This window comes from Rhinichthys klamathensis, unplaced genomic scaffold (genome assembly GCF_029890125.1).
Source record: "Rhinichthys klamathensis goyatoka isolate OS25496 unplaced genomic scaffold, OSU_Roscu_1.1 h1tg000115l_1, whole genome shotgun sequence".
Taxonomy (NCBI): Eukaryota; Metazoa; Chordata; class Actinopteri; order Cypriniformes; family Leuciscidae; genus Rhinichthys; species Rhinichthys klamathensis.
In genome coordinates, this window is record NW_026606652.1 from 1,495,913 (window position 1) to 1,517,956 (window position 22,044).

General features: G+C 38.8%; 2 protein-coding genes across 3 annotated transcripts in view; one reads left to right on the top strand and one right to left on the bottom strand.

Moving 5' to 3' along the window:
• The window catches only part of syne2b (spectrin repeat containing, nuclear envelope 2b), a 132,008-nt gene extending 129,750 nt beyond the window's left edge, over positions 1-2,258 (top strand). Inside the window, 2 exon segments of the mRNA XM_056254911.1 lie at positions 405-454; positions 2,042-2,258. Coding sequence (XP_056110886.1) covers positions 405-454; positions 2,042-2,252 — 261 coding nt within the window. The 3' untranslated portion in view covers positions 2,253-2,258.
• Positions 2,259-4,569: 2,311 nt separating this feature from the next.
• The window catches only part of esr2b (estrogen receptor 2b), a 30,052-nt gene continuing 12,577 nt past the window's right edge, over positions 4,570-22,044 (bottom strand). The window contains exons 2-10 of one of the 2 annotated variants that reach the window (XM_056254924.1): positions 21,066-21,556; positions 19,421-19,611; positions 18,455-18,571; positions 17,764-18,114; positions 17,280-17,418; positions 11,231-11,364; positions 7,063-7,246; positions 5,744-5,974; positions 4,570-4,942 (exon numbers count right to left, since the gene is read on the bottom strand). In XM_056254924.1, coding sequence (XP_056110899.1) covers positions 4,894-4,942; positions 5,744-5,974; positions 7,063-7,246; positions 11,231-11,364; positions 17,280-17,418; positions 17,764-18,114; positions 18,455-18,571; positions 19,421-19,611; positions 21,066-21,478 — 1,809 coding nt within the window. In that variant the 5' untranslated portion in view covers positions 21,479-21,556 and the 3' untranslated portion in view covers positions 4,570-4,893. Of the gene's footprint in view, positions 4,943-5,743; positions 5,975-7,062; positions 7,247-11,230; positions 11,365-17,279; positions 17,419-17,763; positions 18,115-18,454; positions 18,572-19,420; positions 19,612-21,065; positions 21,557-22,044 lie in introns of those variants that run through there. The other variant, XM_056254925.1, reaches the window with a different exon arrangement.

Here is a 22,044-nt window from a genome sequence, read left to right on the forward strand (position 1 = left end):
TCTATGCTTATTTTCCATACAGATTCCCTCCCCAACAAAATCACCCCACTCGTTCTAGAATGATTCATTCTTTACAAAAAGAGTGAAAGAGTGTCATTCATCTGGTGAAACTGTTTTCATATTGCAGAAAAACTAAATAGCCGATTTTTTTTCCAATATCGTGCAGCCCTAGTCTGAAGTGATCTTGTACAATGAGCTCTGTCTCAAAATATGAAGGAAAGGTTGAATCCTCACAAGTTCTTTAATATATAACAATAATTTAGATGGATTTTTAAAAAAAGTACTAGGTAATGATTGCAGCCGTATAGGTCATGAGAATCTATTTCGCCTTCTAACTTTGTTTTTAACACTGGCAGTAAATCTCTGAAAAGTCTTATTTTATGACTCATTTTTCTTCTCTCTAGGAAGTCGCAGAGGTTCAGGATGTTCCACGGGGATCTCCCGCGAGTGTCAGGTACACACTGATAGTACTTCTATGCATCTGCGTTTGTGACCTTGCTGAACTTCTAGGCTCTCTTCACACTAGTTCTTCTCACTTTCTGCTCCACTTTCACCTCTCAACATAATAATAACAATATATTTTATTTGTAATAACTTTCTCAAACTCAAAGCGCTACAACATGTACAGAACAAAAATCAAACAAGGACAAAAATACACTGTAATAAGTTATACATTAAAAGCTGTACTAAAAAGATGTCTCAAGAAGTTTCTTAAAACAATCCACAAAAGCAGCATTCCTAATAGATGCAGGTAAAGAGTTCCATAACCCAGGCGCATTAGGAAAAGGCCCTCCCCCCAACATGTACTCTTTATGTTGACCCTCACAACCCATAAAGTTATAACTCACATTTTAAAGTTGTTTTATGAGTAGGTGACAAATAACATAACACTTAAGAATGTTCTTAAACCAGCATCTACATTTTAGGTTACAATTTATAAACAATACCCTTCAAAAGTTTGTGGTCAGTAAGATTTTTTTTAAAACATTTTATAGAAATGAACACTTTTATTCAACAAGAACATGTTATATCAATCACAAGTGACAGTTTAAAAAAACATTTAGGAAATTGAAATATTTTGTAACATAAATGTCTTTGGGGTCCCTACATTCTTTGATAAATAGCAATGTATACACTACCGTAGGATTTTTGAAAGAAGTCTCTTATGACTTCTCTCACCAAAGCTGCATTTATTTAAACACAATTACAGTAATATTTTTAAATGATTACAATTACAAGTATTAATTATTATTATAATTACAATTTAAAATAACTGTTTCCTATTTAGATTTTTTTTTTATATATATATAATTTATTCTTCTGATGGTAAAGCTGCATTTTCAGCATCATTACTCCAGTCTTCAGTGTCACATGATCCTTTAGAAATCATTCTAATATGCTGATTTGCTGCGTAATATTTTTGTGGGCACCATGATGAATTTGTTTTTCAGGATTCTTGATGAATAGGAAGTTCAAAAGAACAACATTTATTAGAAATAAATAAATGTCCATTCTTGCTAAATTTGTAACAATGTAAAAGTCTTTACTGTCACTTAATCTTTTATTTAAAAAAAAAATAAAAAAGGTAATTGCGACTTTTTATCTCACAATTGCGAGTTTACATTTCGCAATTCTGACTTTATTTCTCAGAATTGCGTGATATAAAATCGCAATTGCGTGTTATAGTCAGAATTGCGAGATATAAAGTCAGAATTGCGTGATATAAAGTCGAAATTCCGTGTTGAAGTCAGAATTGCGAGATGTAAACACGCAATTGTGAGAAAAAGTCAAAATTGTGAGATAAAAAGTCGCAATTCTGTCTTTTTTTCTCGCAATTGCGACTTTATTTCTCAGAATTGCGACTTTATATCTCGCAATTGCGACTTTATTTTTCACAATTCTGACTGTATAACACATAATTATGAGATAAAAAGTCGCAATTATTTTTTTATTTATTTTTATTCAGTGGCGGAAACAAGCTTCCATAGACTTCTGAGTGGTGTTGTAAAAATGTTTTACTGTGTAATTGTCCATTCTTTAGGGCTGATAAAGCTGATTGTTCCCCGGCGAGGCCGTTCCTGTACCGTGTCCTGCGAGCAGCTTTCCCCCTCCACATCCTCTTCCTGCTGCTGCTGGTTGTGGCGTGTTTGGTGCCTCTCTCAGAGGACGACTACAGCTGCACTCTCTCCAACAACTTTGCCCGATCCTTTTACCCCATGCTCCTCTACACCAACGGACCCCCGCCCACATGAGCATGAACACACCCCACATCCCAATGATGTTGGGATGTTGTCCACGCTTCCCGGGTTAACTCTCCTGTTGCAGAACCTGTAGCTCTGGAGTTTGGGTTTTAGTGTTCAATCAATTCTAGTTCCTGAATCTGTTGCTCAAGGAGGTTTTTCTGAAGCAATCTGAAACCTGTCTTCAGGAGCCTGTATTCTTGAAGAACACTGACGGCAAGGGTCCCTCATTGAAGGTGCACTCTGAATGTTTTCAAACTGTATAGTATGTAGCAGCACACATTAAAACGCTCCTTCACACAAATGTATTTATTTTTTAAATGTAAATGACAGATAATTGAACCTATAGTTCACTCATAGACGGCTTGTATTTTTTAACTAGAATCCCTGTGTATATGTGTGAGTGATGGGACTTGCTTTAAGATCAGTTGTGTTCATACTGTCTTGTTTCTTGGAGTCAATGAGAACTTGAAATGACTTGAAATGATGAATATATTTTATTTGTAGCTGCCATTTCTTTGGTTAAAGCCATGGAGAAGAGATAGAGGCATCAGGGTGTGTGCAAATGTATTAGTCTTTTAATTTATTCAGTCTAACATTTGGTGGCTTGTGTTGTTTTCAATTGTGCATGTGTGAATAATACAAAACTGCTGAAATTATTACATTATAATTGGTAAATTATCTCATTGGAGATCTAAATTACATCTGATTATGTTCATAGGTAGAATGTCTCTGGCAGGAGACTCTGGTGTCCAGATGGTCAAAGTTTTGCTAAAATGTCCCATAGAAACATTTCATATGTGGCTTTTATGTTTATTTACCCACATAGTTGAATGTCAGTTGTGATGGTAATATGGTGAAAAGGCCATTAGTCAATCTTTTGCTCATACTAACTGCCAAAGTCTCAGAGACTTCATATTACTTTTTTTTTATGCTGTTCATTTGATGGTTTTAATTGATTTGTTATAGTGGATTACACTATGGGTCAACTGAAATAGACTATGAGAAAGTAAGAGAAACATTTACTTTATGAATTTATTTTGCAGCAAACCTTGCACTGCCGGTGTCAAACACTGGTTGAAGAGATTATAAAGTTAGATGTGATTTTGGTGCTTTTTTTTTTGCTTTTGAAGTCAATTTTACTACAAATAAACATCAAATACAAATATGCACAAGTGTTCACTTAATTCCCACATTTATTTTGCAGCTGTATAGTTTTGGAAATAAAAATGAATTTAATTTTGCTACCTTTAGAAACTTAGTGTTATCAAGTATATTTCTTCCTGTTTAAAGCTGAAGTGTTATTTTGATAAAATACCTTCTGCTACCTCAGAAAACTATAAGCTGTTTGTAAGTTAACATCCCAAAAACTGTAAACAGAGGAGCTATTAACTCTTTCCCTGCCAACGTTAAAAAAGTTTAGAAATTTTCACAAAAATGTCATGGCCCCCAGAATTTTTTTTTTTTTTTGAATATCTGACCATGCAATATGAATGTTTCTGCCCCCGAGATACTCTACTTTTTCAGATGCAGCATAATAACGTCCCCGGAAAATCCCGTCAAAGGTGGGGAAAGAGCTAAAACACTGTTTGAGCATCTCTACCTGTTCAGTACAGTAACATTGACTCACCAATGGCATGAGTTTGGGACTGTTTGTCCAACCAATGGCAAATGAGGGAGTGTTTGGAAAAAACTGTTAGAAAATTACTTTTTGCAATACTACTTGGTGACACATGCAGAAATTATACACTCCAGCTTTAATGCAACTGCATTTTTTTCAGGAAAATGTAGGTGCAGGTTGTGATTACACAAGGCATTTTTCCAGGATGCACCATTACTAACACTTGTAGCACCAGGAAATTACACATTACAAGGCCATTTTTCCAGAATGATACACCTGATCGTGCGTGGAATCCGGGCTTTAAGAGTACAGCTGCAAACGTTTTTTATAAGCGTCACATTTACTGTCAATGACAAGTACTTTATAAACCACGAAAAGCACCACAGGACAGCAAATACCCACTTATACAGACACAGAGTACAAAATGCATAAACTATTAGAAGTGTGCGTACCATTTCCTTTAGTTTGGCCAGTCTTCAGAGAAACGGTCATGTTGAATCAGAGGTTCTCAGAGATCTTGGATGACAAACAAAATGTTTAAAATGTGCAGTGTGTCATTTCTGCAGTCTGTTTGAATGGCTCAGGAGGAGACAACTTTACACTGGCTCAACCAATGGCATGAGTTTGGGGTGGGGCTACCTGGTTGCTGACCAATGGTAGAACGGGGGAGTGTTTCAATCTAGTTTTAAAACAGTTTTCTTGCTATTCTGCTATTAGTGGCACAGAAATAACACATTTCACGTTATACAGAACCGGATACAGCCTTAAAAAGATAGCATTTGTGATTTCTTGAACAAGATTGAGATTGGTTTGGATGAGATGAAATTCTCTTCAGGATGACATTATGGCAAAAAAGGAAACAATATAGTTCGAACTGTATTGTGTTGAAGTAGGACTAAACGCCATATGAAAGCCCTGTTTGGTTCAGGTTGTCATTGATCACAGGTCTGGTTCGAATCCCCTACACCATACAAGCGGCTTGAACAAAAGTATGGATGGTCCGAATTCAATTACCATACAGAAGAAAGATTGTCAGTCTGTGTCCATGTCCAATGTCCTACAGTGCAGTGTCTCTTCAGCACTAGAGGGACAGACAAAATCTGTGTTACCTTGTTAGAGGTTTAGCACAAGTTACACTCTATTTACATTTGTAAACCAAACAAAAAAATCGTGTGCTTGGAACTGGAAGTTTGGGGTCATTAAGATTTTGTTTTAATGTTTAGGTTGCAAAATGTATTTCTGTGATGGCAAAGCTGAATTTTCAGCATTCAGTGTCACATGATCCTTCAGAAAGCATTCTAATATGCTGATTTGCTGCTCAAGAAACATTTCAGTAACACTTTAAGGTCCAATTCTCACTATTAATTAGTTGCTTATTAGCATGCATATTACTAGGATATTGGCTGTTTACCCATTACCTAAACTTTACCTTACTAACTATTAATAAGCAGTAATTAAGAGTTTATTGGATACAAAGTCGTAGTTAATAGAGAGTTTTGGACCCTAATCTAAAGTGTGACCAGGATTTCTTATTATTATCAGTGTTGAAAACAGTTGTGCTGCTTAATATTTGTGTGGAAACCATGATTCATTATTTTTCAGAATTATTTTATGAATAGAAGATTCAAATATAAACAGCATTTTTTTTTTTTATTGTGACAAACTTTTGATCCATTTAATGCATCCTTGCTGAATGAAATTAATTTCTTTCATAAAAAATAAATAATTTCTAACACTTTTGAATGGGAGTATATACACAGTTAAGCAGTTACATGAACTTAATCTCTAAAAATGAATCAACCTTTTAAATAAAGTAGTACTGTTTTAGCACTGATGTTCTGTGGATGGACTCATAATTCAACACGCGCATGTATCCACTCACTGTGGACTGTGCCGGGTCTCCTGGTCGCTCTCTCTCGGTGCAGGCTGCGGTCTGGATGTGTGGAGGATCTCTGGGGTCTGTTGTGTGTCCGGCCGGAGAGAGGTTTCTGTACGTGTCGCCAGCATCCGGCTGCTCTGGGACGTGTTGGCGTCCAGCATCTCCAGCAGAAGATCGTACAGCAGCACCACGTTTTTTCTCTTCATGCTCGACAGATGCTCAATTCCTTTGTTGCTATATGGACGACAAGAGAATAGAATAGTCAATCATAGGGATGTAACGATTCACTCGCAACCGGTTGAAAATCGATAAAAATGTGTGACGATTCAAGTCGGTTGAAATGTTAAACGAATCGCGATACACGTTTTAAACAGCAGGGCGCGTTTACTGTATAGCCTACTGTGAAGTTGTGAACCTCGCTTTACAGGCACAATAGCAGCGAGCACACACTGGCGTGAAGCTAGCGAGTGTTTTCACTTCATTCATGGAACTTGATCTTGTGTGAGCCAAGGTCAACTACCAGAGGAATGAACTGAAAACGCTCGCTTTGCTCCGCTCGCGCCGCGCCAGTGTGTGCCATAGACTGGTGTGCACGCGCCGTCAAACAGTAGACATGGCGACGGCAAGCGTAGATGTTGACGTTGACTCATTCAAATCGGAGGTGTGGCGGCATTTTGACTTTCCGTAGACTAATAATAATCCCCACCGTGAGAAGCACCAGTCACCTCCGTTTTCATGTAAAAGTCATTAATACGACAATTGCGAGAGCCACGGAGATCACAAGGTGCATCAGTGTTTCCGTGGCAACCAGGTGTTGTATTTATTTTACTACCTCTTTCTCTAAATGTGTTTTTTTTTTACTCTTACTAGTGTAATGATACAAATTATAACAAAATTAGAATCTTGCCTTTATTACAATGTAAAGCCCCTGTCAATCTGGTACTAATTTTACATAGTCTTTTACATAGTGTGCGAAGGTACCAGTGTCCAGCCTCTTGACCAAACAGACAGAAAGACTGAGTTGAAACAACCTTGAAGGGAATTTTTTTAATGTAGTTTTATTATTTGACAAATATATTTTAAATTAAAAAGAAATGTGCAGCATTTTGTCTGAGAAATAATAAAAGCGACACTTTTGTCTTAAATCTCATTTGTTAAAAAAATTGTGAGAAAATCGTATCGTGAAACCAGTATCGTGAATCGTATCGCATCGTGAGATGAGTGAATCGTTACATCCCTAGTCAATCACTCTATCTGCAAGAAGAGCAAAGTGACAGATGAGAGGGAAGTTTCTGTGAGATCACGACAGTCTGCAGTGGTACCTGAGGTGTCGAATATGTGAGAGCAGCATCAGCAGATGGGCGAGCCGGATGGACTGCTGCTGAGAGGACAGGCCCGTTCTGGAGATGCTCCAAACCAGAGCGTCAGTCACAGAGTCCAGCAGCCTCAGAACCTTCCCACGACTCTCCACACCTTCAGGAGTCTGTGACAAGCTTGAACAGTTATCTGTTAATTAGCACAAAACAGGATGAGATCTGATGCAGGTAAAGAGAAGAGTACGTTTTGTGATAACATTCAAAACAATCGTTTTCTTTTTTTATGGAACAGTTGATTGTACCTTTAGACAAAATAAATACGTAATGCGTTTTATGTTCTTAATTATACACTCACCTAAAGGATTATTAGGAACACCATACTAATACTGTGTTTGACCCCCTTTCGCCTTCAGAACTGCCTTAATTCTACGTGGCATTGATTCAACAAGGTTCTGAAAGCATTCTTTAGAAATGTTGGCCCATATTGATAGGATAGCATCTTGTAGTTGATGGAGATTTGTGGGATGCACATCCAGGGCACGAAGCTCCCGTTCCACCACATCCCAAAGATGCTCTATTGGGTTGAGATCTGGTGACTGTGGGGGCCATTTTAGTACAGTGAACTCATTGTCATGTTCAAGAAACCAATTTGAAATGATTGGAGCTTTGTGACATGATGCATTATCCTGCTGGAAGTAGCCATCAGAGGATGGGTACATGGTGGCCATAAAGGGATGGACATGGTCAGAAACAAGGCCGTGGCATTTAAACGATGCCCAATTGGCACTAAGGGGCCTAAAGTGTGCCAAGAAAACATCCCCCACACCATTACACCACCACCACCAGCCTGCACAGTGGTAACAAGGCATGATAGATCCATGTTCTCATTCTGTTTACGCCAAATTCTGACTCTACCATCTGAATGTCTCAACAGAAATCGAGACTCATGAGACCAGGCAACATTTTTCCAGTCTTCAACTGTCCAATTTTGGTGAGCTCTTGCAAATTGTAGCCTCTTTTTCCTATTTGTAGTGGAGATGAGTGGTACCCGGTGGGGTCTTCTGCTGTTGTAGCCCATCCGCCTCAAGGTTGTGCGTGTTGTGGCTTCACAAATGCTTTTCTGCATACCTCGGTTGTAACGAGTGGTTATTTCAGTCAAAGTTGCTCTTCTATCATCATGAATCAGTCGGCCCATTCTCCTCTGACCTCTAGCATCAACAAGGCATTTTTGCCCACAGGACTGCCGCATACTGGATGTTTTTCCCTTTTCACACCATTCTTTGTAAACCCTAGAAATGGTTGTGCGTGAAAATCCCAGTAACTGAGCAGAAATACTCAGACCGGCCCGTCTGGCACCAACAACCATGCCACGCTCAAAATTGCTTAAATCACTTTTGTTTCCCATTCTGACATTCAGTTTGGAATTCAGGAGATTGCCTTGACCAGGACCACACCCCTAAATGCATTGAAGCAACTGCCATGTGATTGGTTGATTAGATAATTGCATTAATGAGAAATTGAACAGGTGTTCCTAATAATCCTTTAGGTGAGTGTATATTTGATACATCAGCCTTTTGTACACTAAAAATGTATTGTTGGTTTAACTTCATTAACTTGAAGTTCATTGAAATTGAGTTAATACAATGAAGGAGACTGGTTTAATCAACAGGAACTCAAAATATTATGTTATCTGAACCACATAAATGATCTAAGTTGATTTGATAAAAGAAAAAATTGTGATAAATCATGAAAATATTTTTTTTTACAGTGTGGCTCATATACAGGTCCTTCTCAAAAAATTTGCATATTGTGATAAAGTTCATTATTTTCCATAATGTAATGATAAAAATTAAACTTTCATATATTTTAGATTCATTGCACACCAACTGAAATATTTCAGGTCTTTTGTTTTAATACTGATGATTTTGGCATACAGCTCATGAAAACCCAAAATTCCTGTCTCAAACAATTAGCATATTTCATCCGACCAATAAAAGAAGTGTTTTTAATACAAAAAAAAAAATCAACCTTCAAATAATTATGTTCAGTTATGCACTCAATAGTCAATACTTGGTCGGGAATCCTTTTGCAGAAATGACTGCTTCAATGCGGCGTGGCATGGAGGCAATCAGCCTGTGGCACTGCTGAGGTGTTATGGAGGCCCAGGATGCTTCGATATTGGCCTTAAGCTCATCCAGAGTATTGGGTCTTGCGTCTCTCAACTTTCTCTTCACAATATCCCACAGATTCTCTATGGGGTTCAGGTCAGGAGAGTTGGCAGGCCAATTGAGCACAGTAATACCATGGTGAGTAAACCATTTACCAGTGGTTTTGGCACTGTGAGCAGGTGCCAGGTCGTGCTGAAAAATGAAATCTTCATCTCCATAAAGCTTTTCAGCAGATGGAAGCATGAAGTGCTCCAAAATCTCCTGATAGCTAGCTGCATTGACCCTGCTCTTGATAAAACACAGTGCACCAACACCAGCAGCTGACATGGCACCCCAGACCATCACTGACTGTGGGTACTTGACACTGGACTTTTGGCATTTCCTTCTCCCCAGTCTTCCTCCAGACTCTGGCACCCTGATTTCCGAATGACATGCAAAACTGAGCAACAGTCCAGTGCTGCTTCTCTGTAGCCCAGGTCAGGCGCTTCTGCCGCTGTTTCTGGTTCAAAAGTGGCTTGACCTGGGGAATGCGGCACCTGTAGCCCATTTCCTGCACACGCCTGTGCACGGTGGCTCTGGATGTTTCTACTCCAGACTGAGTCCACTGCTTCCGCAGGTCCCCCAAGGTCTGGAATCGGTCCTTCTCAACAATCTTCCTCAGGGTCCGGTCACCTCTTCTCGTTGTGCAGCGTTTTTTGCCACACTTTTTCCTTCCCACAGACTTCCCACTGAGGTGCCTTGATACAGCACTCTGGGAACAGCCTATTTGTTCAGAAATTTCTTTCTGTCTTACCCTCTTGCTTGAGGGTGTCAATGATGGCCTTCTGGACAGCAGTCAGGTCGGCAGTCTTACCCATGATTGCGGTTTTGAGTAATGAAATAGGCTGGGAGTTTTTAAAAGCCTCAGGAATCTTTTGCAGGTGTTTAGAGTTAATTCGTTGATTCAGATGATTAGGTTAATAGCTCGTTTAGAGACCCTTTTCATGATATGCTAATTTTTTGAGACAGGAATTTTGGGTTTTCATGAGCTGTTTGCCAAAATCATCAGTATTAAAACAATAAAAGACCTGAAATATTTCAGTTGGTGTGCAATGAATCTAAAATATATGAAAGTTTAATTTTTATCATTACATTATGGAAAATAATGAACTTTATCACAATATGCTAATTTTTTGAGAAGGACCTGTATTATGATATAGTGAAAACCTCAATGTTATACAGAGGCCCAAACTGAGCAAAAATATGTAATTTGTTGCAGTAGTTATAAAGCTGAAAAGTAGAGATGAAATTCTTATAGCTTATAATGTAAATCAATGTGATTTAGATATAGGGTGATTACTTGCATATAATGCATATAAATATCAGATATCTCCAAAATATGCCTTGATAAGATGATATTTAGTTTCATGATCAAAGCTCTATAGTTTTAATTGTGGGGGCTAAACGTATAATTCAATGCAATCATGTTCCAACTTATTTGATACATACATTTTAACATGAAAAAAATGATGCATGGATAATCAAGTAGACCTAAGTTGCTTCAGTCCAGTAATTATTCCTATAGAAAAATTACTAACAATATAAAAGTTATATTTACGTTAACTTTATAAAATCAGTAAAGTTTTCCAGGCAAAAAGACACATCTACAAAAAACTCAAGGTGGACTTTTTTATAATTCTACTAAAATGCCTGTAAGACAGAAGGCATGTAGAAGATTGTGTTTTTCAGCAATGTTTGGATGATTTGGATAATTCGAGGCCTTAGCAAGTCATGTATCAAATAGGAGTAGGCTTTATAGGGTTAAAATATAAGGTGGCAGCCTTGGCAGGTGACCAGAGACTAGTCATGTAAATCAAAAGCTTCTGTTATTGAACAACATGCTAACTATAGTTAACTATATAGCCCAACAATCATGTAGAGAAAAAACAAGATATGTAGCATTTTATTTTATAGCATTTTACTCTCATAAAATATCACACACACACACAATCAGAGAAGTGTCATACTGGAGTTGAGAAGGATCATGGCTTTGAGACAGACGTATTCCTCCCTCTGTAGCTTCAGTTCTCTGAATCTGGAGGTGGTGGCTAGCAGCATGTCAAAGATCTCCATGATGCCTTCAACACAATTCCATTCACCCCTGAAAGAAGAAGAGAAAGAGAGTCTGAAACTGAGATAGAGGAGAAAAGTATGTATGCATGTATACACACATACATATATATTATCCTTTTTCTACTTTTTCACAGTTATAAACAAAGTGTACCAAAAAAAGAGTAACAAAAAAATAAATTAGAAAAAGATGGCAAAGATACTGTAACTAGTTAGAGTGCCCCTATTATGCTATTTTCAACAAGTTTCTGAATTTTGTTTTGAAGGTCTCCTAGAATAGGTTTACAGGCATCCAAGGTCAAACTGATGGTCACTAATTTCCCCATGATACATTGCACATCACCTCATTTCAAGTGTCTGGAAATGGTTCATTCGAAGATTCAGCCCCTCTAAACCCTTCCTTTCCACGAGTCGTCTCTGCTTTGATTGGTTAGATGGCCCAGTATGTTGTGATTGGTCAACCCGCTTACAGTGTGTGTCAGAAACAAAACGCCCATTACAGTGTAATGATGGTATCGTTTTTTTCTGTGTCAATTCCACAAAGAGTCCTCATCCTTTGGAAATCTATGCAAAGTGGATTCGCAGCACTGAAAACAGCATCTTCTCAACATGTCGACAACACGAGGCAAACTTAGCTACAGTGTTTGAGGGCGGGTCAAAGTAGACGTTGTTCGTGGGCAGGAAATGGAGACTATATGCTGGCATTTTGCTAAATTGTAACAGGAAGTAAGACTGGAAATGCTGAAGACTCGTTTCAGCAGTTCAGAATTGATTCTTTACTTTCGGAAATACTCTGTCATACAACTCGTTTTTTGAAACTTTGGCCATGTTTAGCATGAGAATCCAACTCTTTAAGTGTAAGAAGTCAGAATGCATGAAATAGCATTAGACATCCCCATTAAAACTTTGCAGACATTTTACATTCACAAACAGCTATATAACACACAGCATAAAAGGGGCACTTTAAAATACAGCAGCTTATACTGAATGAATACAGACGACCTTAGAGTGTCAGGTGAAAGACAAAAGGAAGCACACGTTGTCTCACATACTTTCTCATACACACACTCAAATGTGTGTGAGAAATGAATAGTACAAACTAAGCTTGTGTTATGAGAACACACCAAGGTTTGTTAAGACCCTGGAGATAATCACCAAGGAAGAGGAATATTAAATTCCACAGAGACACAAATGAATAAACATGCACACACACACATGCATGCATGCAAACCAGACAAACACGACAAAAATAATGAGGAAGAAAATTATTTTTGGCATTGTTTTTCAGAACAACATTCTTAAATAAAGATACATTTACTTGAGGTTGAGAAACAAAATTACTTGAGATACAGTGAAAACAGAGGGTGAAATCTTTTTGTATTCAGTTTTCTTAATTAACGAACTTCAACAACATCCATGCACGTCACACACAGCGTGTGCACACACAAACACTGTGCACTGGACACACACAATAACAGATTATCTGAAGGTTGATGAATAAATCCACTAAACACCAGTGTTTTTCAAATGTTACCATAAAGCAAGATATGAGACGATTTCTCCCACTTTATCAACTTACAGGTTACAAAGGTTATTAAAGCTAAGTGAGCGCTCAGTTTTTACTGTCGTTTAATATACAGTATTGGGCAAAAAGCTTGTGTTATAAAAGACCAAGTGTTATGCACAGGCTGTATTGGCTATGACTAGACAGCAAATACCAGACTAAGACACTGTTCTCCGCTCCTGTAGCTACTGCATGAGGTTTTACCGACAGTTTGAGGATCCACTCGAGATACGAGGTTTAGTCACAGTCTCTTAGTATCGGTCAATTCATTAAAAGTTGCATTTTCAGTTGAATTTGAAATTGGGGAAACTACTTGAAACATTTGTTGTTGACGTGTTAGTGTAAGTGTGTGTGTATATTATCCCTGCTGATTTTCTAAGTTCGCCCACTTACAAAAATTATTTTTATGGTAGGTTTATTTTAACAGATAGAGACAGAATATCAACCAAAAAATCCAGAACACCACATTTTATAAAGGTTGTAAATTGATTAGCATTTGATCGAGTAAAAAAAGTATTTGATCCCCTACCAAACAGCAAGAATTCTGCCCCCCACAGATTGGTTATGTGCCCATGTGGAACACAGATTAGTCCCTTTAAGAAAGTACTCCTAATGTCCTAATGACTCAGTGGACACCTATCCACAGAATTCGTTTCTTCCATTCCAACCTCTCCACCACGTGCAATACCAAAGAGCTATCAAACGCCAGGGACCAGATTGTAGACCTGCACAAGGCTGGAATGGGCTACAAGACCACCAGCAAGAAGCTTGGAGAGAAGGAGACTTGTTGGTGTGATTATTCGGAAATGGAAGAAATACCAAATCAAATCGCCCTCTGTCTGGAGCTCCATGCAAGATCTCGGCTCATGAGGTAAGGATGATCATGCGAAAGGTGAGGGATCATCCCAGAACTACACGGGAGGAGCTTGTTAATGATCTCAAGGCAGTTGGGACCACAGTCACCAAGCAAACCATTGGTAACACACTACGCCGCAATGGATTGAAATCCTGCAGCGCCCGCAAGGTCCCCCTGCTCAAGAAGGCACATGTACAGGCCCGTCTGAAGTTTGCCAATGAAGATCTAATGATTAAGAGAAGGCTTGGGAGGAAGTGCTGTGGTCAGATGAGACCAAAATCGAGCTCTTTGGCATCAACTCAACTTGTCATGTTTGGAGGGAAAGAAATGTTGAATATGACCCCAAGAACATCATCCCTACAGTCAAGCACGAAGGAGGAAACATTATGCTTTTGGGCTGTTTCTCTGCTAAGGGTACAGGATGACTTCACTGTATTGACAGTACATGGCCCCGTCCATTGGTCTCTCAAGAACCTCCTTCCTTCAGCCAGAACACTGAAGATGGGTCTTCCAGCATGACAATGACCCAAAACATACCCCCAAGGTAACAAAGGAGTGGCTCAAGAAGAAGCACATTAAGGTCGTGGAGTGGCCTAGCCAGTCTCCAGACCTTAATCCTATAGAAAATCTGTGGAGGGAGCCGAAACTTTGAGTTTCCAAGAGACAGCCGAGAAACCTTAAGGATTCAGAGAGTATCTGTAAAGAGGAGTGGACCAAAATCCCTCCGGAGATGTGTGCAAACCTGGTGACCAAAATCAGCGAGGGATTCAAATATTTATTTCCCCCACTGTATATAAAATAACATTATTAACTGTTATTTTCTAATCAAACGTTTTCGTAACAATGTTACAGAAGGAAAGCATGAACAGAAAACGGTTCACTCCAAGCAAAATCAGTATTTTAATGTTTATTTATTTTTTAGTTTTTAAGCCCTGGTTGAATCACATTTTTCTCTGTCACATTTCATATTCCCAGCTTTGTCAGTACCTTTCATGCTGTCAGCTTTCTGCTTCCAGTTGTTAGAAAAAAGTAACTTGGCATAGTGCTGAATGCTTTGTGATCACTATAGCAACCAAAGTAGGTATAAACAGGAAAATGGCTGCCGGAACACACAGATCCGATATGGGCACATTGTGGACAGTCAGTAATAATGATGAGATTTTAAAGGGCCTCTATTATGGATTTCTGAAAAATTACCTTTCATGTAGTGTGTAGCATAGCTCCAAGTGAATGAAAACATCCTGCAAAGATTTAAATCTGAAAGTGCACCGCATAAGACCAAAAGACCTGGTACTTCGGTACCAAGACGGAACTAAAAAAATTAAACCGTTACGGTACCAGCTTTTCTTAAGTACCGGTGGTATCGAAGTACCGAGTTAATCCGGTTCTTGATGTGCTGTCCAAAAGGTGCACAGATGCATCCTCTTCATAAAAACACAGAGACGGGTCAACCAGCGGCGCTGCTAATGCGGTGGCTCTGAATCCACTTATTGACCAGAAAGGAGGAAAGAGCCACATATGGCAATGTGACATTAGCCTAATCAAAATTATTCCATAAGGGGCCGTTCACACAGCGCGTTTTTTGCGCATGCAAATTCGTTATTTCAAATGTAGGCGCACAGCAAGCGCACTCATAATAGAAGCGACGCAGCGAGCTCGTTTTTCCAGGCGCGCCTCTGTTCATGGCTGCATAGCAACGACAGATGCAACGGGAGAGCAAACGCTTGTGAAAAGGAGGAGAAAGCAGTGCGAACTGCGCTCTCCATGATGACGAGGAACTATCAGCAAAGAATTAATTGATTTCTAGCCCTTGCATTAGCTTTACTACTAGATATATTTATGGAGATGAGAAATAAAAAGCCGCCCTGTACAGCTATGATCAGCTGTTCGGCCGAGCTTTCGATGTTGTTACAGAAAGGCAGAAGCTGATCAGTTGGTTTTTGTCACATGACCTGTTGAGATGTTTTCATCTCGCCGCGGCATAGCCTACATTTGAAATAATGAATTTGCACGCGCAAAAAACATGATGTGAAGGGGCCCCTAAAGTGGTATCGGTGCGGTTGTATCGGGGTAGTTTTACACAAGTACGAGTAGGCCTACATGAGCACGGTATCGGACCGACACCCGAGTAGCTACTGGTATCAGTTCATCCCTATATATGTCATTAATATCAGTCCGTCAGAAAAGCAGTTCTAGGCTTATTCTTGGCTGGATAACTCTTAGCAGGTTTAAAAAGCCCTTTTAAAATTACATTTTTACTGGTATTGGTTCCGAATACTGAAATGTTGGTACCGTGACAACACTAATGTGAAGGGGTAAAGCCAGTTTTTTTTTTTTTTTTTCACTGCCCAAGGACGAGCAAGTGAAGAATCGGTGGTTAAAATTCATCTTTACCACGATACCACAGCAGTGTGATCCTAAACTTTTGCTGTTCCCTTTATTTTACTGACGACCGCTTATCAAATCTCAGAGATCAATGCAGGATTCGCAAAGCGCTTGCTCTTGAAAGATGGTGTTCAAAATAGTTCAGTTTTGAGTTTTATATTGTGTAGGTCTCCTGCTAACTGGTTAACTCACATTATTACTGTCTTACTGAAATACTTCTAAGCAGCTGTGGGCCACTATTACCTAAAACTCTGTCTATTAATGCAGATTATCTGTCGTTCTCACTACTTTGAGGAAGAGCAAGATTTGTTTTACCAACGTTTGTGTTACATCAGTCATTCACGCTAGAGCTCGGCTAAGGTATACATTGCATACATGCACTGTTATTGATAGCGTCCACGTGTTCTAAAATGATATATTAGAAAAATAAATTAGTACAAGTGAAATAATTGGTTTGTTGATGGACATACACTTGTTAATGCTGATGGTGAGGAATTACAGTTGCAACATCTCATAATGTACATCAAACTAAGTAGTGCATCACAGAGAAACGTCCTGCTCAAGTCGTCCTTGCGATGGAAGTTCGGGTTGAATAACTAGTTCTTCCAATGTTTCATCATCGGACTCGCGCTCGGATTGATATGGTAAAAATCGACGTCATTGATCATTATTACTATGTTTAGTTTACGGTGTAGGAAGCCTCAGGACACGCAGAGCTGACGTAATTATGGCAATGGGCGTTTAGACCAATCACAACAGACTAAGCTGTCAGGCCAATCAGAGCAGAGTAGCTTGGGGAAAGGAGGGATTTAGAGAGATTGACTAATCTGACGAGTCGTTTGAGAATCATTGAAAATGTGGTGATGTGTAAATGTATATTATGAGGAAATTAAACAGTTTTTTGACCTTTGATGCATGTAAACCTGTTGTAGGTGACTCCTTAACAACAATAGAAAACCTTAAAAAGGCATAACAGGGGCACTTTAAAAACAAATCGAAACTCTCTGCAGTGTAAATACTCCCAAATTATCCTCTCAGAATGTATTCTTGGTTTTAAGAAAGTGTTGTGACGTTTACACAGATGGCAGTGTCATTTGTGCTGTGGAAGGAGCCGTTTTCCTATGTTAGTAGGAGGTTTTACCTGTTCAGTTTGAGGTCGGGTGAGAAGATGAGTTTCCCGGGATGATCCACAGATCTCCACATCAATCCCAACATCAGAATATCCAGCCAGCAGCATTCCAATAGATGCACCTGATCTGAAAGCGTCAGCTCCACGAAACCTGTGAGGAGAAAAACACACAAAGGCCTTCCAGAACACACACCTACACACAGCTGCTGCCCTTCAAATGCATGAGGTAAGTGCACAAACAGATACACACACATCAATTATGATATTTATGAAGCTTTTTGTCATTTCTGCAGCATGACAGTCCCTGTTCACCTTTCATTGCACAGATAAGAGCAACATTCTGCTAAACTATTTGATGATGACTAAATCCCATTAACCTTTTAGAAATGACAAGAAATTCAATCTGCTGTGAACTCCTGGCCTAAGAACTTAACATAATAAACTAAGAACTTACAAATCAGATGAATATTTCATATATTTATACAAGCACACACACCTGGTATCTTCTTGGCCCAGCTGATCATGAGCACCAGTTCCTTGTCAGCGAGGGTGGTGAGTGACATCATCATGCTGGCCTCAGTGTACGGCTTTTTCACTGGCTCTTTCAGGCAAATCTGAGGAGGCTCCGCCTCCAGAATACAGTTCACCAACTGCTCAGGGGAGAAGCTCAGGACACACCCCTCAGCTCTGCCCCCAGAAGGGAAGAGGTGATCAGTGGGATTGAGAGGAATTTCTAAATTATGCTGGGAACAACCTCTGACCCCTAACGCCCCGCCCAAGCTGTCTTTGATCTGGGGGTTTCGACGATGACGAGCACCACGGTAACTGCAGCGTTCCCGCCTCACACCTGTTCACACATGCATCAAAAGTGCACACTCAGCACAGCACACTTATTATCATTCTAACTTATAACATTTTCAGACGTAACAATTTAATATAAATGCAATGCACACATCATATGAAATCACTTCACATTTTCCAGGACGACAGTGCTAGTTCAATTTTTATTAACGACTGTTTGCAGAAAAATGGGTAAATACTGTATGTCTTAACACCAGACAAAATCAACATGAAATGGTATTCACAACCCACTTCACTTACTGTAAACTTTGAACATCCTTTTTTATTTGGAAATTTATCAAAGTATAATATCTTTCTTTCTATATAATAAGTATGGGGCTGCATACCACACTTCATCATGCCCGTTTCATAGCACTTGCGGAGTCGACAGGCCTGGCAGCTCTTGCGTCGGCTCTTGTCAATGGTGCACTGGTTGGTGGCTGGACAAATATAGTCGTTATGTCCTGAAGAATATTGGGAGATTAAAAAAAAAACGTGATAATCAAGCTCACATTCTTGTGGGGGAAGCTGGACTACAAATACACAGTGGACACCTTGGATTCAGCTTTTTAATCATCTCACTCTATTAGTTAAAACAAACAAAACAGAATGTGTAATTATGAATGCTCAATATGTCAGTACCAAGTAACATTGGATATTGACTGATATAAGAGATTTATAAATTTTTTTTAATGAAAATCTCTTATACATGCATATAAACAATTATTCATATACATATTATTCATATATACCATTGCCGTTATCTAACGGTCATGAAAGGCACTAATAATTGAACAAGGTTAAATGTAATCTTCAAAAATGAATTTATATTTTCTGATGTTTGTAAATATAAATTACACAAATATTCCTCTCTGAACAATTTTTTTTAATGAAGTAATCCTTGGAGATATAAGTCGGAACATCACAAAGTCATTCCAGGCAAAAGAATGATTCCCTGGTCAATGTAATCCATGATAAGGGAGTGCTTGTCCTTTAAAAAAAATATATATTGTGTGGTTTTGACTGAGATTCATTATTCTCATGTGTTTTACATATCTGGCCTTTTGAGTAGCGTCTATTGGTTGAAAGGTCATAACAAACTTGTTTTAAGTCCTTATGGAGGAACACAGTGCACTGACCCTGACATATCCGGAGAAATCTGTGTACAGAACAAGTACAGTATTTGAGGATTCGTGGGGGGAAAAAAACTCAAAAAGGAAGAAACTTTCCATTTATTTCCATGGAATTTCAGAAACCCAAACTTCTGAAGAGCATGTATTTGTTACGTTAAATGGTTTGACCATGAGTATTACCTTGAATGCTCCGTTTGAAGAAAGCCTTGCACCCCTCACATGACCAGACACCATAGTGATACCCAGAGGCGTAGTCATGACACACCGCACAAAAGTGCGTGTCTCCTTTACCCACAATGCCTGGAGAAGGATTCAAGCCATCAGCACCTTCCACTTGCTGCCCTAACAGCTTTGCATGAGTAAGGACAGAACTATAAAAGATGAAGGTACAGATAAAGTAAAAGAGGACAAGAAGAAAACATTTGTACATTTCTTAAAAAATAAAAATAAAAAAACGTGAGTGGTGCTTGCCCTGTGTAAAACTCATCAGCATGATGCTGGGGTGTTCTGGGTGGTTGCAAGTGTGCTGCTATGTTAATCTGCTTTAGGTGCTTGATATAGTATTATATTACTATACATACTATACGTTCAAAAAGTTTGGGATCAGTACGTTTTTTAATGTTTTTAAAATAAGTATATTATGCTCACCAAGGCTGCATTTATTTGATTAAAAATACAAAACGAAATGTAATATTGTGAAATATTATTAAAATAGCTGTTTTTTATTTGAATATATTTTAAATTTTAATAGAATTTCTTTAAAAAAAAAGAAAATTCTTACTGACCAGAAACTTTTGAGCCGTAGTGTATGATGTTACAAAAGCTTTCTATTTCAGATAAATGCTTTTCTTTTGAACTTTCTATTGCTCAAAGAATCCTGAAAAAACTTGTACACAACTGAACATACTGTACATCACTAGACAGGTAATGAACATAATCTAGCTAACATTTATACTTATTTACAGCTGAAATGTTGCATGTAACAAGAAACATTATGTAGCAAAGAATTTAACATAATGTACTTTAAATAACATTAAAAACAATAAATGTCAGAAATATATCAGTTCTGCTGCTGTTCATAAATACATGTAGTGATTACCAGAAATAGAGTCAGTGTCCGGATGTGTAGTGAGCCAGTGTCCTTACTAGTGGCCAAATGCATGTACACCATATATTGATTCACTGTTTGAGAGACACTTTGTTTCCATGGTTTTCCATTGATTGCTTAAGTTCATTTCATTGATTAGTTCCCTAGTGAAAAATATATAAACTAAAATGTATTTGAAATACATGTATTGTATTTGTAGTATACTTGGCATAAAATAAATTTACATCATTTTCAAGTATTTTGTTATTTTGAGTTTGTTTTTAATAAAATAATTTCTGCATTTAGATCCTGCAACCACACACTGACAATTTAATATTATAACCCATTTATCTCACTAAACAAACTATAGACTATTGCAAGGTGAATTTTATTTGCATTTAAAATAATTTCTTCCCTGCTGTCGGTGATCCTGTCAGAACAGACCTGCTGTGTGACCACATCCTGGGTCTTGACCCAGCAGCTGAGAACCACTGATCTACGGTCCTTTTTACCCGTTTTATTGTCTGCTCAACAAGTTGCATGATTTAAAATACTGTAGCAAGCACCTCTAATAAAGTGCAGGAAAACTAAAACATTTTGTTTGGTCACAGGGCTGTTATTGTTTCTATGGCAACTGAACTATCCCTTTGACAGCTGCCACCTGGAGATGAAAGGAATATATCTGCTATTAGTGGCTAGTTTAACACACGCACTGCACTGTTTAATACACATTCTCACCTGCTCTGGTTAAACGTGTGTGTCTTGGCGTCCTCCCAGGCAGTGTGTGGGAATGTTTCGCTGTAGGCCAGTGGAGGTGGGCAGTGCAGAGACAGCGCGGTGTGTGTGGTGTGGGAAGGCCAGAAGATTGTGGGACTGAGCGGGACCAGGCTTTCAGACACGGGGGGATGAGGGTACCCAAGCACTGCGGAGGACACCGGGCTGTAGAGTGTTAAAGCTCCATGGTTGAACTCACCCCCGTGCGGCGGTGAATAATCCTGACAGGCTTCCAAATACGGAGATGGAATGCAGATGGTCTGGTTGTCCATGCCGAGTGGGGAAGTGTACAGACGGGGTAAGAGGTTAGGCGAGTCCCCTCGATCGGCCAGGGCAGGGGAGACTGACGCAGGGACTGGACCAGGGGAGGAGCTCATTCTGGAGAACTCAAGCGAGGTCCTGGCTTGACAGACTACTGCATCACACAGGCCCAACTGTGTCAGAGGAAGCTCTTGCTGAAGGACGAAAATAGAAATCAGATCCTGATATCAGAGTAACACGGTACACCCCCTCCTGCATGTTAAACACACACTACAGGTTCAAAAGTTAAGGGTGCGTAATTGTATTTTTAAATAAATTGACCAAAAATGGCAATAAAGATTTTTACATTGTTTGAAAAAAAAAGTATATTTCAAATAAATGCTGTACTTGTATTGAACTTTCTAATCAAAGAACCCTTTTGTGAATCTCAAACATATTCAGGTACAACTGTTTTCAACTGTGATAATAATAATAAGAAATGTTACTTGAGCAGCAACTCAGCATATTAGAAGGATTTCTGAAGGATCATGTGACACTGAAGACTGGAGTAATGATGCTAAAAATTCAGCTTTTCCATCAGAATAAATTACATTTTTAAAATAAAAGTTATTTAAAATTGTAATAATTGTTCACAATATTACAAAACTTTTGAACGGCAGTGTACATGTTGCACAAGCCTTTA